We start from the raw sequence: 18,673 nt of genomic DNA, 5'->3' as shown, positions 1-18,673 counted from the left end.
CCATATCAACATGCACAATGTTTCCATGGTCATTTGCCTACATGTTCACAGTGATGAAAAATTTGAGTTGTCGTATATACTTGTTTCCAGCTGAGGTTTAACAAGGCGACAATCTGCCTTCTCAGTTCTCATAAGACAGCTGTCCTTTTGCAGTCTAGTTAGTGTCATGTTTTCTGTACTTCTTGAAAAAAAATTTTAAATACTTCACCATTTTTTTAAAGATTTATTTTTTTTTTAGAGGAGAATGAGAAGGAATGAATCATCAATGTGTAGTTGCCTCTCGCACACCCCCTACTGGGGGCCTGGCAGGTAACCCAGGCATGTGCTGTGACAGGGAATTGAACCAGTGACCCTTTGGTTTGCAGGCTGATGCTCAATCCACTGAGCTACACCAGCCAGGGCTGTTCTCTGCATTTTTGTTAGTGATTTTACTATTTAAAATAGTCCCAAATCACAGTTCTGAAGTACTATGTAGTGTTCCTATGCACAAGGCTACTGTGTGCCATATGGGGAAAAAATGCACGTATTAGATAAGCTTCATTCAGGCATGCGTTACAGTGCCAAGTAGTGCATCCAATGTTAATGAATCAACTATATATTAAATGTCTTTAAACAATAACATAATAAAACCAGGTTATATATTGGTCAGTTAACAAAAATGTTATAAAGAGCTTTCAGGAACTTTGTACTTCTCCTAGGGGCAGTGCTTCATATTCAGTGTTTATAGGAAATTTATAGAACAGAACTACCATAAATAATGGGAATTGGCTGTACCATAGTACACAACCAGATTATAAACTTCTTGAAGAATTCTTCATCTTTTTAAAAAAGATTCCATTTATTTAAACTAAAAAAAAAAAAAGCCATAAACACTTCAACCACTTTTGGTGAATTAGAATTTCTTATTCATCTTTATGCAACAGGTAGTAGCATTCACTGACATTTTCTTAAAGTATCTATTATTACCACAGAATAGACCTTGTTTACAAATTTATGACTTTTCCAACAGACAAGACCTAAAAACGTATACGTATTGGAAAAGAAGCACAAAGATGATGTGGATCAAAGGCTAGAACCTCCAGGGAAGAAGGTTTGCTTTTAATAACACACTTAGAAATACTTGGAAAAAAAAAGACAACCGTAAACAGTGCATTATAATTTTGAACCAAAAGGATCACTAAGTTGGTGTAACAGTTTTTTTTGTTCCTTTGTTTTTTACTGAAGGATTCATAACAATGTCATTTGATATGCCTTAAGCAACATGATTATACAATGAAAGCTAAGATGGAGGGCGGTTGTAATTCGTGTGAAATTTACAATGAAAGAGTATAAAGTTTTAAACTTTTATCAAATTATAAGCTTATAATTTCCCAAACTGGAAGTTCAATAACTTAATTTTAATACAATTTGAAATTAAGGTATAATTGTTTACACAACAGTAAATAAGGAAGTTCCTAAGATATCAAACTGAAAATTTAAAAATAAACAGAAGATACGTAAACAGTTATAAAATACCAACACTTATAAATGTTGCTTAGAGCGAGGCTATTCAAAGTATGGCCCATGAACTATTTGCAACCAATCTAAAATGAAAGAGTTTGTGCCAGATGAAAATCAATTATATCATTAAATCAGCTGACTTTATTTTTTATATCAAGACTTTCTTGATAAAGGAAGCAATGTGTTGATTTATTACGGCACAGGCACCTTATCTCATTACAAATGAAGAAAAGGAACTGCTTGACTTCTTTAAAGTACCATTATAATTTTACTACTCAGAGTTAGATTAACTTTATGTGGGGGGAAAAATTAAAATGACAGTTATAATTGTCATCTACAGTTCTATTTTTCAATCTCATCTATATAGGGATTCTATCCAAAAAGCAAATTGAAATTTATAAATTCATCAGAATTTAACATTAATCTTCAGATGTGTTTAAATGTTACACACATACATTCACTTCAGAGGGGCTTTCTAGATTCTTGCTTTAGTGAAATACAGATACATCATCTGCTTTTGATAGACATTTGCTTTCAATCCTAGGAGAAAAAGAGTAAGACTTGAGTCATTTGTTAATAAGTTCTCTCTAAAGATTAATATACTTTATTTTCACATTTTAGTCAGTGAAAATATTTAAACTCATCCTTATGAAAAAAAATGAATTTTTATACTGCTTGTGCAACCACTAGCTGCGTTTTTACAATAGAAATTGTTAAGAAAAGAGGTATGGAAACTCACAACTCTGTGTATTCTATTAACTAATGGAAGTATATAACTATTTTAAGATTCCTAAGAAAGCCAGTATAAAACATTTTTTAAGAACTAGCTTATAATTCAAAATTCCAATATTTCTTGATTTTTTTTAGTATATCACAACTCCTCTAGAAATTTAAATATATAACACAGTCTTTTGTAAAAGTAATCATTTCCTCTTTCTCCGAAGACTTACTAAGCTTTACCTGCATTAGTTTAATACTGAAGGCAAATAAATGGACAATCAACAATTTAGAAAACACTCATCAGTTTTACATCTACACAAGCCTGATTTAGTTTGTTTACTGACCCAACAAGCTACAACTTAAAGAATTTAAATGTATATTCATATGTCATAAGACAAGAGCTACTTTGGCACCTGAGTTGAGCACAATATAGAGGGAAGAATGTCTAAGAAAACGTTGTCTATAGGCTATATTTTATCTATCTACACATATATACACAGACCTATAATATACACATACGTACATACACAAACAGAAATAACTTTCCTTCAAAAAATGCTGGAGATGTAAAAGGGACTGACCATTTAACCAGATAAAGTGCAGTTTTAAGTTATGTGGAGTCTTCCAAATTTCAACAAATTAAAGGTTTTAAAGTAATATATAATTCAAAGGGGGGAAACTCAAGGATTTTTGAGTCTAAAACAATTTCTTTTGCTATAGTAACATGGTCATGACATTGCAATTATGTTAACATGACAACAGACTTTTTAATAGCCACCAGGTGGGAAGTCTGACCAAAGATTACCCCAAAAGGAGTAACTCCTCATTTTAGGACTGAACTTAGTCACCGGCCACTGATCAAACATTCTGCTGTCTGCTAACTCTCACTTGCACTGGTCCCAGCAAAAGACCATTCATTACAGGCCACTCTGCAGAGAGCCGTGTGCTGAGCCTCATGTCACTGGAAATTTTACAGAAGAACTTTAGAAGAGCTTGATGTCATCACGTTTTATGATCACAGGTATCGTGCTGACTCTGACCCTGTTTAGTTCTACTGCACTGTGAGGATTTTTTAATGCATACTTTTAGAACTCTGAATGACTGGCTTGTATTTCAAGACTAAGAAGACATCTAAAGTTCTGTAAGTTGCCTAAGTCTGTCAGCATTTTCTTCTACACACAATAAATATGTGTGGCTGACTGAATATGGAGCACATTTGGTTTTACCTAAGTGTTCTACTCTAGAAACTCTAGAGGATGAAAATACGCTGGCATACCCTGTATTTTCCATCCACCAGACCTTATCACATCTGAAGAATACTGACAGTGGGCCAAACACGTTCGAATTAAAAAATGCCATGCCACTCTTTTCTCTCCTCTAACTTGCACAGAATATCCCATTCAGGTTTCTAAGTCCCCCGCTCTGCTTAAAGAACCTATCCCACAGCAGACCATATATAATAGAAATCTTATGTCATTTCAAAATACTCGTGATCACAAAACATTTTCAAAAGTAAAACAGCTCTTGAACATCTATAAAATTGTACATATTCTTGCTTGACAGTGTTACCCTAAAAATTTTTTCTCAATAGAGGCATCGTATAGGACTTACCTTAGAAAACCTATTAAATTCAAATGTCTTCAGTTTTGTTCTGTTTACATCAACCATAATATAACTCAAATCACTTTTTTCCTGACACACAACACATTTTAATAAACCCATTTGAACCTGAATTCTTCCAATAACATGTAAACTCAAATGCACTTTTACTTTTGGTCATATATTTAAATATTTTCTTCTTTGCATAGTTGGTATCTCAGGGTAGGAAATGAAATTATGCTAGTAACTAGTAATTTAACATTAAAACAATCCCTACACTTTTCTATGTCAAAGTGCATTTACAATATAAACAAGCCATATATGAAGCTACAAACCATATCACATACTCAAGTGGATTTCAAATTTCAAATTCAGTCCAAGTGAGTCAAAGAGAAAAGTGCTAACAGAGCAAATCTGAAACAAGTTCATGGGGATTGGGCAACGAGTCATCAAAGCGACATCTTTTGGAAACCATACTGCTGTCCTCGGGGATGTTCTCTTTGTCTTCTCGATTGCTACAGGTGCCATTACAAGAGGATTTTGAAGTCTTGTCTTCTGAGGACCTTGTTGTGTGATCCTGACTTTGAGAGAAACTGGAAGTTTCCTCAGGGTGAAACAAATTTCCAAAGTCCCATTGCTGTAGCCAAGAATGAGAAAGGCAGCTTTCTGCTGTTGGTCTTTTCCTTTGAAAGAAAATACCAAGGAAAAATTGAGAACTAAAAAGTCACTTGGAAATGTCTATAGTTCAAAATATCAAGTTATGTTTTTTTTTAAAGATTTTATTCATTTATTTTTAGAGAGGGAAGGGAGGGAGATAGAGAGAGAAACATCAATGTGCGGTTGCTGGGGGTCATGGCCTGCAACCCAGGCATGTACCCTGAGACTGGGAATCAAACCTGCAACACTTTGGTTCACAGCCTGCGCTCAATCCACTGAGCTACACCAGCCAGGGCTCAAGTTATGTTTTAATAATTATGAAAATAACATATATTCATGGTATAGAAGGGAAAAATAGAAAAATTGAAGTACCTAGAAATTTCTTTAATTCTGACATGTAATAAAAATTTAATTTATCATGGAGCTTACAGATGAAACTAGTTAAAAAGCTTGAGAATGTATGTTAGCCTCACAAATAAAAATTAGTAAAATTATTGTCTCTTGGGTTCACTGACCCTTTGAAGGAAAATATATATAATTTATTATCTCTATTATTATTTTGTGTTATTGAAAGCAGTAACTGCTAAATCTTTAAAACAAAAGCTATTCTTTAATGATGTTCATTTAATATTTTGAGTTCTTAAATTTTGTTTTCTATTATGAAAGTAATATAGTCAAATATCACAATATTTCAAAAGTAAGGAAAACACCTATCTTTACTCAGAACTCCAACCTTCACACAACCACCACTACCATTAAATCATGTTTCCTTAGTCTTTGATTTTATTTTCATTTTTTATCAGACTGTAAAAAAATTACTGTGCTCATTTGTAGAAATTTTAGAATCTAGGTAAAAAGATATTTAAGAAAATGAAAACTTTCTATAAGCAGAAACAAACAGTATTACCACTATTTCTACTAAATAACCATTTGTGTCCAAAACAGCCAGTGACAGTTTATTCAGGCATTAGCCATTAAAATAATTAACAAACCTATGAGGTTTTTTTTTTCTTAAACAGCTAAAGAGACTGAGTCCTTCAGGAGATTAAGTAATTATTAGAGATAAAAGACCTGATGAGTATAAAAACCAGACTTCCAGCTCAAGGCGCTATAACACAGCTTCTGCATTAAGTATATCCGGGCCATTTTAAAGTCAATACTGCTGATCCTGGTTAAGAAAAGGGGGGTCAGCTTCCCCACCCCATCACCACTCTGAAACTGCCAACGAATGAGGTTAAGAGTCCTAAGCCACATTTCAAGTCCGTTCTTAAGTAAGCAGTCAAACAGCATCTGATCCTTAAAGATCTGACAACTAGTAATTGTACTTGTTACATAACTATAATCATTCACAACAAAGTCTTACAACCAGCCATGTATATTGCAAACCTTCTATTTCTAATTATTTTAGGGAAGTTCAGGAATTAGTAGCAGGTTGAGAGAAAAATAACCCAAATCTTCTCTTCACTCCAAATTTCCTGTTGTGTATTTTGTATTTTCCATGTTTGAAGTTATAAATTTGCAATTTAATGATTTCTCACACCTCTTTCCCCATTTTATCTGAGATCATATTTTAATACTTTTATACTGTTTTAGAATAAAACTTTCTTAATAGACATTTATTATTTATTTTGTAACAGTATTTAAACAAATTAATATATTACTTACTCTGGATTTTTTACTAAAAGACTCTGGATAAAATCTGTGGCCAGCTGTGAAACTGATGAAAAAGATTCTTCTGAATAATCTACATTAACTTGGGAAATATTGAGGTATGTTTCTTGATTATCTTCTCCCACAAATGGGGATGTGTGCGTTACCAACATATAGGCTATTACACCAATATTCCTGAAAAACAAAAAATAGAGAAGTGGGGAAATTTAAATGTGTTAATCTTAAAACATTTATATAAAATAAAATTGATACTCAGCATATTCCTGTCCTCAACTTGTACAGTTAAACTACAGACTTAAATTGCTTTTAGAAGTTCCTATGTTATTAAAACTAAAATAATTGTGTTGCCTCAAAGTTTGCCTCACAGAAAAATAGGGGGGGAAGGGATATACATGTGTTAATATAATTATACATATAATGTATTAAATATCTATCATTATGACCTTCACACAGACACACTTGTGTTACCAAGTACACACAGCCCCTCAAAAAGTAGCATTTTCCAAACAGCGTCCAATGACATGGTAATGATCTGGGAGACATGCACAGACATACACTCTCTTTTGCAATTAAGAGTCAGCAAATTTTGCAAAGTACAAAATTGGGTAGGTAGATATTTTTTTCACTGTAACACTTTTCAGAGCCTCAAATACATTAGTGACAAGTCCTGTGCTCAGGAGTCAGAAAAGGACAATACCTACAGTATGTTTCACCCACTTAGTTAGCCACAGGACCCTTCTTCCTTGGCAAACCCAGTACAGCTCCATGGAACACAGAGAATAAGTCTAACCTTCTCATTCGGCCTGTGGGCTCAGACCCCTACAGTGGTCCCAGAACCCCACAGTGGTCCCAACTAAAATCCCACTATCAATTCCAGTTCTAGTCCCTATGGTCTTCTCTCTATGCTAGCTAGCCACAAAAACTCACAATACCCTCGTTTATAAGAGTGTATCTTTTATGATATACTCCCATAAAACTAAACTTCTGCACTGACCTGATCTCGTTTTTCTGCTTAGTAAATACCTCCCTAGTTCTTTCAGACCTAGATTGGATGTTTTCCATCTGGTGCTTGTCTGATGCTTCTTCCAAGCTGATTAAATAGCATTTCATCTTTATGGTAGAACATTTAGCACAGTAGTGTGACTATTTTGTTCTTTTACTAGATCGAGTCTTCTTCCAGGAAAGGGTTTTTCCTACTTATTTCTGTACCTTTGACTCAGAGCCAGTGTTACTTAAAAAGAAATGAATAGGTAAATGTTTTCTTGTGGCATAATAATGACACGTGAGTAAAATCTTTTCAAGAGAGCCTTATTATTTACATTTGGAATCAAAGAACCTTAGCAAATACACTACCCAACTTTTAATAAAGGCATTTAGGTAACCAGCAAAATCTTACCACATATCGGTTGCTGTGGTAATAGGATCATAATTCAGGATTTCTGGAGCTGAAAGAGAAAATACAATTCAAATTCAATACTGATAAATTTAAAAACATGAATATTACTTTACATTAAATTAAAACTGTATTTAATTTTAAAGAACTACTAATAGATGAGCAATAGAAATTTAACATCATATTAATTATCCTGTGATTGGACATTTAAACATACCTAATGTTAAGCAAATTATATAACCACATGATCCAAAAGCACCAATAATGTTCTTAGAGTAACTGGTAGCTATATAATTTTTTTACTCATTATGATTAATTTCAGAAAATATAATTATGATGAAATAAAATGTTAGAAGCTAGAATCTTCTTACTTCTTTATTTTACTACTCTGTTAGGAATTAGTTTGGGTTATTTCATTAGATTAAGTTTTTCTTTTCAGGGTAAATAGCATCATATGCATTTCATAATGACATTATTTGCAAATTATTTTTCCTAGAAAGGCTCCAGATTTTCAAGTAGATTTAATAACCTTCTTTAACTATCACAAACCTGATTTCCTAAGCAATGAATTTCCCACATCTCCTCCCCTGCGAAAATGTTTTTAAAAGTACAAAATAAGTTCTCTGTACTTTCTAAACATTACCATAAATTTCAAATTAGTAGAACACAAACTCAGATTTATGCTTGAATAATAATTTGTTTCACAGTATGGTTTTGTAACTTCTCCAAGAAAAATCATTTCCAAAGCCTAGCAGTTCTGTTAATAAAGACTGAGATATATATGTCACTGCACCATCTACAACCTTTTCATATGCTCCTGTGAGCTGTGTTATTTATAACTCCCATCATTCATTCTGGGACACTATCACCTCTGTTAGCATTCAAATGTTAGTAATTTGCATTTTGGGTAAGTTAGCTGCCTAGCTTGAATAACACCTGTTCTGTTTGTTTAGTTACATGCCTTCATGGGGATAGCAATATAAGCAAATCCAAAAAAGTATAAAAAGATTATTATATACATTTAAAAACTAAATTTACATGGTACTTCAATCAACTTAAAAATCTTTCAAGCTTCTTAATCTAATTTGTTGGTTTAGTATATTACTAGATTATCCAATCACAATTTTTTTGTCACTATTCTTCAAAATCCTTTTACAAACTAAGGCAAAATTTCACATTTTAAAGCAATAGCAACAACAACAACAAAAAACAACAAAGGGTCCTTCCAACAATTTCTGCCCACCGAAGATATTTGTACTATCAACAGCTTTAGAGTCGGGACCAGGACAGAAACAGAGGAGGTGACTGTTCCAATAGCCAGGCTTCAAAGGCAATACTGGGCCCCTTGATTCTGGTTTCCTCTTTTTTCATTTTCTCATGCTCCCTAACTTCCCTTTTACCCCAAAATTTAATTTTTAACTTATACGCCCAATATCCTGTGAACTGTTGTGAATGTTTCAATAATCTTACATTTACTAAAGTTCTTTCAAATGGGTCATAACCAAATTTCCATGCACTAAAATACGTGAACCAAACGTACCCTGGAATTACATGCTCTAAAATATACGCCTACAGAGGTATCATTTAGTTAATCAATTTCAAAATGGTGTAGAAAATAAAAGGAAACTCTTACCTAAGTATTCTGGTGTTCCCATGATTTCCCGAAGTTCACATGCATTTCCTATTTTTCGAGACATTCCAAAATCTACAATTTTTATGTCCCCAAGAGGGTATATGCTGCTCAATAATATATTCTGTGGCTAATAAAAAACAACAACAAAAAAGGATCAGTAATTTAGAGCAGTAAAAGACTACTAGTCTCAGATTGGAGGTAAAGTAAGTAAAGTAAAGTAAGTAAGTAAAGTGGAACTTATTGCTTATATATTCCATTTGGTCAGTCATCAAACATGTACTAAACTACTATTTAGGAGCAGCTATACATTCAATGATAAATAAATATACGCAAAGATGATTCTTGGAGGAAAAAGATGGATGCACAAATAGATTGATTAATTAATTGTGAGATACAGACTACTCAGTAGTAAAGACTACTTAATTCTGCCCATAAGAAAGTCCAAGAAGGCTTTGCCACAGAGATGATGCTTAAGCTGAATCTTAAAGGATAAACAGGAGTATGCCAGTTAAAAGGTGCTCTGGGGAACAGCACAAAAGAAGACATACATTTCCAGAAACAGAAAATGGTTCAGGAGAGTACGATTGTTCTGGGCCTCACAGTTCCCTGGTTTGTAGCTTAAAGACAGTAAGTCTATGGAGCAGGCTAGAGTCTATGGAAAAGAGATTAGAGAGAAAAGAGAAGAGTCCAATGGTTTAAAAACACCAGACTGATTCAGACATTAATGTCCTTGAGTAGCTATGGAGGAAGGATAAAGAGAAAGGATAATAGTATGAGAGGTATTAGGGCTTGGGAAAGAGGCCCAAATGATTCAGAGGAAAAAAAGGAGGAGCCAAAAGACCAAAAGTCTCAAGAAAAAGATGGAAGAGTATAAGGGAGCAAAGGAATGAGGACTAGTAGGAAGTTATCTTCAGAGAAGGAGGTCAAAAGTGAGTATTTTCAGAGATAGTCAGTTTTATAAGATAGGAAGATTCAGAGTGTTAAGACTGAGATGGAATGGAATGATGGCTTTCAGGGAAGTCTGACCTGCAGCCCACAGGCTGCATGCAGCCCAGGATGGCTCTGAATGCAGCCCAACACCAAATTGCAAATTTACTTAAAATATTACGAGAGTTTTTTGTGATTATGTGTTGCAATGTACTTAATGTGTGGCCCAAGACAACTCTTCTTTTCCCAGTGTGGTGCAGAGATGCCAAAAGGTTGGACACCCCTGGGCCTTACATAATAGAGAAATGATGGTTTTTTAAGAGTGCAGTGATTAATGTGAACTGCTCACACATGCAGGCTCCTTCTCTCTGGACAAAACTAAGTCCATGCAGCACATAGGTGCCATGTAGCAGAGCACACCCACCGCCATTTAGACCAGCATGATCTGACTGCTGTTTCCAACCAACACCAACCTGCGATTGTGCAAACCAAGAGCAAAAAAGTAACAGAAGTATAATGTTAGCTAAAATCACGTTATGTTACCTTTAAATCAAGGTGTACAATGTTATTCTGATGTAGATAATAAACTCCTTCAAGTATTTGTTTAATGAGTCTGATAATGTCACTTTCAGAGACCATTTCAGCCAGCTCAGGTAAACACAAGTTGAAAATTTCTCCACCTGCAGCACTGAAATGAAATTTAAATAGAAACTTGAAAAATCATTGATCTAATTATGACACTTTTAAATATTGTATACTTGTTAAGTAAAAGACTCACAGCCATCTACACTTCAGTCTCTCTAATACACACATTTAATGAGTGCAGAGAGGATGTGGGAAAGATCTTTAAGGAATAAAGTAGATGACAAGAATATTTAAAACTCTGGATACTAATACTTGAACATTTAATAAATAAAATTAAACTGTTTTATAATTCAATACTTGCCTTAACTATGCAATAAAAATAATAGCTAACACTACGAGCTCAGTTCTGCTCTTTGTCTTCATTTTATTCATTTATATATAAATATAAATATTATCTGTTTTGATCCTCATGACAACCACGTGACATAGATAGTTACTATTTCCCATTTTACAGATGAAGAAACAAATACAAAGAGAATAAAGCAACTTGTACAAGGTCACATAGTAAAGGGACCAAAGTCTGAATCTGACTCTGTATAAGATGGGTGAGAATCAACATTCTTAACCAATATCCTGTTTGGCAGCTTCACAAAGAATATGTAGGGCCAGAACCCAAATGTTTTTTTTTTTTTTTTAAAGCACTGAAAAGCCAAAAAAATGCTGACAAAGGCGTGGTGAAAAACTCCTAGGTTGGGAATCAAATGATACAAATTTAAATCCTAAATCTGCTATTTACAGCAATATAACTTAAGGTCAATCACTTATTTGTGCTTCCTCATCTGTAAAAGAGAGATATCACAATGCAAAAGATTTGTTTTTTGAGGACTAAATCTAAGCAAATAAGCTAAAATGTCTCAGCCCCGGCTGGGTGGCTCACTTGATTGGAGTGTTGCCCCATATACCAAAAGGATGCAGGTTCAATCCCTGGTCAGGGCACATGACTACGTTTTGGGTTCAATCCCCAGTTGGAGGTGCATGTACCGGAGGCAACTGATCAATGTTTCTCTCACTTAGATGTTTCTCTTTCTCTTTTTGTGTCTGTCTGTCCCTCTTTCTTTCTTTCTCTCTAAAATCAATAAATATATCCTAGGGAGAGGATTAAAAAAAGATAAAATATCTCAGAACATCATATAAAAAATCTAAATGGCTAGTCATCAAATGTATAAGGTATGTTCGGGAATATCTCAAGTAAAGCTTATTCAATGTGATAAAAAAGGAACTCACAGTAGAAAACACTATTATTTTTATTTCTTTGGCTCACTGCTGTATGAACAGCATCAAGAACAGTGTCTGGCATGTAGAAGGTGTTTAGTGTTTGTTTGCTGAATGAGTGAATAAATGAATGAATGGTCGAATAGGCAGTCATTCTTCAAAGCAGGTAAAACAAAATTCAGAAATCTCACTGACTGCCAAAAGGAAAGAACATGTCATTATGTGTTAGGAGCCATGAAAGAAAAAAAATCAATGCTTGTCACAAACTTGAGTCTCACATTCAAAGTCACAGGACTGACCCCACTGCTGATGTATTTAGCAGTTGAGTCATCCATACCAAGCATGCCAGCAGCTAGAGGCCTCAGGGATTTGCTGCTTTACATTTTGGTTATGATATTCCAAAGAAAACTGTAGGACAGATGGTAAGGAACACACGTGAAAGCATCAATTGTGTACACTTCAAACTTTAACTCCCCCAAACCTCTGCACCTCTCAAAAAAATCATGAGAAATTAACTTTAATATTTGTCTTTATCATGGTAAAGATAATCTGAATATGAAACATTTAGTTTGCTTTAAAATTTATAGTAGTGAACTCTACCTTGCATATTCCCACAAAAGTTAGATAATATTACTAATGCAATGGTAAGCAAATGTGCCTGTTTCTTCTACTGTAACATAATGACACATAATGAAAAATGGTAGATCCTACTCCATTGGGTTGCTATAAGAATTAAGTTAGATAAGCCACATAAAGTACTGAATATGACAGATGTTAATAAGGATCAAAGCAGATCATTGCAGTGTCTGACACTTGGTGTTCAATAAATATTAGCTATTATTAGTAACAAATATTAATTCCTTATCTAGCCAATATCCAGCCTTTCTGAATTTGGTGCTTCTTACTAAACTCTGATCAGGAAGGCAATTTTAAACAGTCTTTGCTAAATTAAAATTCAGTTTTAGAAACACTGTATCTACATATAAAATGTACACAATATACTCTTAACTGAAAAAGAGAGTTACAATAGAGTATTCCCAATAGATCACAATTTGTTTCTAAGGGTAGATATGCATAGACTAAAAAAATAAGAATAATTTTAAAATACATAAATATGCCAAAAAAGTAAACATAGTTTACATATGATTTCCATTTTTTATATCTTCTAAACTTAACACAATAAACAGGTTATTACTTTTATAACCATCGAAAGTATCCTAGTGATTTTTTGTTTGCTTATTTCAGTAAAAAGATCAAACAAATATTAGGATTGCTTGTCTCTTCCTTTTAGTTTGGCAAGCTGACCAGTGTCTGTTGTAGGACTACTATTTTCCCCACGAAAGTGTTATATAGGTGGGGCTATGGGAAACAGAAAATGAGCAAGAGTTAAGAGGAGGGGAAAAAACAGAATACATAAAAAGCAGATTACATAAAAAGCAGATTACAGAAGCTGGCAGAAATGAAATAAATACTTTGGCAGGTAAAGAAGAGATATCAAGATACACTCAAATCTCAAATGGTTCAGTTAATCTGGCAAAATGCCTCCCATTTGTGCCCCAACTGGGAATCGAAACTGCAACCTAAGTATGTGCTCCGACTGGGGATGAAACCTGCAACTCTTTGGTGTACAAGATGATGCTCTAACCAACTAAGCCACCTGACCAGGGCAATAGATAACTTTTTGAAGGTCAGCTGAAGAATCTTCACAAATGTAAACACAAAAAATCATATTGGTAGTATCCTTGGCTTTCCAGTAATTCTGATTTATTTTGAAGGTGCTATAATACACCTTATTTAGGACACTAGTATTTTGAGAAAAGTACATAGTAGTCATTCTTAAATGTTAAGCTTGTCAGTTTAATATTTTGTAAAATAATTATTTTCATTTACAAGTTGAATCTAGGCAATCAACCTTCCTGATACAGAAACAATGATTTTTTAGTAGGTATATAAACAAACCTTCTCATTCATAAGATAACTGAATACTAAAATTAGGTTAATTTTACTTTTAAACTCAAAAAAGCAGTGATACAGATTAGCTGCTAAAAAGAATTACAAAGAATTATATTTATTATGCATTTTTAAAACAAATACTTATCTCTTTAGTTTATTATAAAGATTTGTTTTATAAACAACTATCAAAAAAAAAACAACTATCAGAACCTAAAGCATACTAAACATAAATTTAGTCGATCTCTTCAACTGTTGCAGATGTTCAAACACATGTGTCAGACTGTCATGCAATACAGGCCCTGTTTTACAGTCACACACCAACATACTGGTTAACGAACCAGTCAGCTTAACCATGTTCTTCCCCCTACCTGACGAACTTTTGAATATTTGGGTGTTTTCAACTTTTACTGATGTATGGGAAGAGATATATTTTATTTCTTATTGCTCTAATTTCTAACATGGAGTTCTGCACATCACACCTACTAACAAGCATTGTGTTAGGCATAACTTCATGAAAGTTTATCCATCACTCTCTTTGGTTTATTCCCTAGAAGTGTTTGTCAAGTAGATAGACAAAATATGTAAATAATTTCAATTCTATTTGCCTATCAGATTGTTCTCCAAAAAATCCATTAAATTTCTGTTTCATTGGCAATGAAAGTATATTCCTATCACCACATTCACTAACATTTTGTTGTTATTTATTCTGTGCTATTTAATTAGTTTTAGTATCTGTGGAGCTGTACATTTAGCCTTGTGAAAATATGTGAATATAAACTATGTTCTTCAAATATTTTATCACAGACTTGTTTAGAAGTTCTTGTCACACTTTTTCTTATTCTTGAAATTTCAAGTCATCTTATCCTACCAATTAAACAGATACCATAAATTTACTTAAATTTATTAAAGTGTATACTTACTATTCCAATACCAAAATGATTTCACTAGTATTTTCATAGACTTCATGAAGATTAATCACATGGGGACAGGACTTTGCCAATTCAAGTACAGCAATCTCATGCATAATCTCTGCCCGACAGTCCTGTCCTCTTCTTCTCTTTTTTAGAAATTTTGCAGCATATTCTTGGCCAGTAGATTTTGATATACACTGTCTAACCACAGCAAATTTTCCTCTAGGGAAAAAAATAAGGACAATCAATTTTAACTTTCCCATAAAGAGCAATGTTAGCATAACACAAATACAGTGATACTTCAAATTTAAAGTTAATCCTTTCAAAAAAATCATGTCATAAAATTTTTCTTTCTTCTCTTAACTGCTGCATGTACTTTTATAAAATGTATAGTACTATCACATAAAAATGAAAAGGGCAAATGCAACAACAGTATAGACAGTATTATATTTGTTTTCCACTATTAAAACATTATCATTGCAGGGGGAGAACTCATTTTTATGACGACTCCATGCAATCTCTTCATTTAAATTATTGTGTTTAAGTATCAAAACAATCCTACCTAGTAAGTGCTATTCTATTTTGCAGGCCCCAGAGAGGATATGTATCTTGGTCTATTTCCAAAGACCATACCCTTAACAGCTTTAACTCTGTAATCAAAATAGCTTTCCTTCAAATATAAAAAATTAAGATGAATGCAAAAATGAGTACTTAACATTTAATTTTATTAGTGTAATCACTTTGCCTTTCAGCACCACTTTTAACAACTTTGAAGCTTTTTATAACAATTTGTCAGTTGTATTACCAATAAATTTCTTAATATTGCTCAGCAGTCTATGAAACCTGTAACAGATACCAAAGGTATATATGTCGTATGGAGAGTACCCAAAGACACTTCACCATCAACTAAGAAAATTAATGGTTATTAACAGCTATGTACATACTCACCCATCACAGTCACGTGCATCATTTTAGGAATAGATGTATATTTAGCTCTCTCCAATAGAAGCGCTCAGTATCTCAGCCAAAATTTAAAGACACAGGCAAATATATATATTCTTAGCCTGTAATTGCCCAAAATCTAGTTTCCCAACGATGTAAAGCTATTTTTGGTAATGCTATTTTAAGATACTAATAACAGCTATTAACTGTCTACCCTGAAAAATGTACACTTGCCCTTAAATAGAAAGATTTGTATACAATTCCAGAAGGCTTTCAGATTTCAAAGCCCATTCATAAACCTTCTAAGCCTGAGTTCAGGGAATTCAAAATTAAGAACCTCTATCCTAAGGATCAACTTACTCTCTAGATACTAACAAATCAAGTATAGATAAGGGGTCTTCAGAGAATAACTTCTCTTCCACCACTTTAAAATATACTTCTAACATAACATATCAGGTACTTCACAAGGAAAACTTTTTAATACATTTGATATTTAAATTTGGGGTGTAGGACAAAATTTATTGCTTGATTATATTTTACTTGCTATTCTCAAAGACTAGGATGACAAAAATTCCTACTCTTTATTTCCCAAATTTCCTTCAAATCGGTGCCAATGAAATATACTGAAAATCAAGCTGAAAAATTACAGCTGCTAATGCCAAAAAAATGACCAAGGTATAATTTGACTCTTCTATATTTGTCAAAATATACATTAACTTAATAAATCTGCATGTACAAACCTGACTCTTTGAAAGAACTTTTATTATTTGAGGATGTTTAACTATACAATATTTTCTTACTGTATGCAAAAGGAATAACAAATTGATGCATTTCGATTAGCATGCAAAAAATCATCCCCCTAACTTTATATTCAAAGCACTCATGTTTTATAAATTTTATAATGAATAAACTGAGTCAGACTAAGACAAAATGACTCATGAAAGGTCATATATGGAACTGCAGTGCCAAGAATTAAACTGTGGAACGTGATTTCCTAGCTTTCTGTTCTAAAACACTACAAAACAATTCCTTCCTTTAAGATAGTTTTTTAAAGAAGTGTAACTACTTCTGCCAATTCTTTCTTAGATTTAGAAGCAAAATTTGCCTAGAACAGGAAGGAAATTTTAAATTTTATGAAGAAATCCACTTTGTAAAACTTAGGAAACTGAAACTAGTAAGCCAAGAAAACTGTCCACCTGGTTTATAGCACCAATTCTGACTGACAATTTAGTTCAGCTGTAATTTTATAAACTACAAGCCAGGATTTTCTCAGAAACAAAATTAAATACTAACACTTTGTATCTAATTATTTCAGGTACTCTAAGTATGCTTTCTTAAACAAGTTTAGTGCTCACTAATCCAGGGCAAAGGTGACCAAATGATTTTGAATAATTATTTATTTGTCAATGTTCGCCACTAAGTAAAAGACCATGAAGGCAGATACCCTGTGTGTCCTATTACTATAATAATTATAAAATCTACACTTTGCTAACACATAATAAAAACTAAAATATCTGTTGAATGAATGCAAGAGTTAAGAACCTACTATAATACTTACATTGTGCTAATTTGAATCCTGTACTTAAAGCATTTATATTTTTAAAGCTTATTTGAGATTCCAATATTATATATATTCATCTATATACTATTAAATAAGGTAATATTTATCAAATGACTTAGAAAAAAATTAAGTATTTGATTTCTACTCTAAAATGCTAATTGTGGTTTAAAAGTATCAAAAATAAACTTCAATACATAATGCTTCTATATCAAATTTTAACAGAAACATTTAAAAAAATTTAAACCCTTAACAAATACATATAATTAATTCATACCCTAAAAAGGCAAACCTCACTAGATTTCCCAGCAGTGAAAGGTCTAGTAGTTACCCTTCTGCATTCTAGAATAGACAATAAAATGTGAAAGGAGGGGGGAGGTAAGCCACAAAGGAAGCTGACGTTTATTTCTGCACTAGCCTCACCCTTCTGACCACAGAAGGCCTATGAAATCTTGCCTCAGTTAGGGGAAGGGTAAAAAAAACTTACCCAACATGTTAGAAAAAAACAGGAACAATATACAGTTTTGAGAATAGTCAAAAATGAACTGTTAGGTCTTACATGTTACTTTAGCTTGCTACAGGGAAATGAATTCTGAAACACTAACATCTTAGTATTAATAAAAAGCAATTGATTTAGAAAAATCAGTGTTAGTTCATCACATGCCAGACTTGTTTATATATTTCAAAACATACAAGCCTCAGGAGAAACAAGGTTATGATCCTAATTTCTATTTCACAAAGGTACAGAATATTAAAATAGGTAATGGCATTAAAAGTGCTTAAAGCAAGTTCTTGGCAGATGAAAGGTCATGATTTCTAATTTATCAAGGTTTTCTAATTAGATATATCAGTATTTACCAGGTGATTCAGTAGCCCATATCAATTAAAAGAAAAATTTTAGGTCTCTTTCATAAAGATATTAGCAGATGGGATATCAGAAATCTGAATTTGTTTTAATCAGATCCAACAAGTTTTTGCTCTAAAATGTTAAAAAGTACATCAGATTCCAGTTTATGATTTTTGTGATGGCCTCTCATTTGTAAAACAATTTAGAATTATTAATGTTGTCTTCTGCAAAGTTAAACTTCTCCAAAAAAACCCCTTAAAGAAAAAAATATTTTATACTTTCTAGCTCCCATAATACCCCACATTTTACAAAGTTAATTTAATAAATGTATGTACATTTACTCATCAAAACTGCGACTTAGAAAAACAGAAAAGAAGAGCCTTCATTGTGTGTACTGTTCAAGGCATATTCAGTTACCTGCTCAAAGCAGTTTCCAAACATTTCTGCAACAGAACGAAAATTGCAGACATCTAGTCAGCCCTCTCATCTTAACGGAAAAGAAATC

At 33.0% G+C, this 18,673-nt stretch overlaps 1 protein-coding gene across 1 annotated transcript in view; it reads right to left on the bottom strand.

Annotated features, from left to right (window-relative positions):
- Positions 1 to 879: 879 nt before the first annotated feature.
- Positions 880 to 18,673, bottom strand: part of STK17B (serine/threonine kinase 17b) — a 30,149-nt gene continuing 12,355 nt past the window's right edge. Inside the window, exons 3-8 of the mRNA XM_045855796.1 lie at positions 14,831 to 15,043; positions 10,644 to 10,788; positions 9,174 to 9,300; positions 7,544 to 7,592; positions 6,142 to 6,321; positions 880 to 4,502 (exon numbers count right to left, since the gene is read on the bottom strand). Of these exons, the coding sequence (XP_045711752.1) occupies positions 4,220 to 4,502; positions 6,142 to 6,321; positions 7,544 to 7,592; positions 9,174 to 9,300; positions 10,644 to 10,788; positions 14,831 to 15,043 (997 nt within the window). The 3' untranslated portion in view covers positions 880 to 4,219. The remainder of the gene's footprint in view (positions 4,503 to 6,141; positions 6,322 to 7,543; positions 7,593 to 9,173; positions 9,301 to 10,643; positions 10,789 to 14,830; positions 15,044 to 18,673) is intronic.

Source organism: Phyllostomus hastatus, unplaced genomic scaffold, assembly GCF_019186645.2.
Source record: "Phyllostomus hastatus isolate PE091 unplaced genomic scaffold, TTU_PhHast_1.1 phas_contig_1, whole genome shotgun sequence".
NCBI lineage: Eukaryota > Metazoa > Chordata > Mammalia > Chiroptera > Phyllostomidae > Phyllostomus > Phyllostomus hastatus.
Note: the sequence above shows the minus strand (reverse complement) of the source record. Positions and strands in the feature narration are given on the sequence as shown.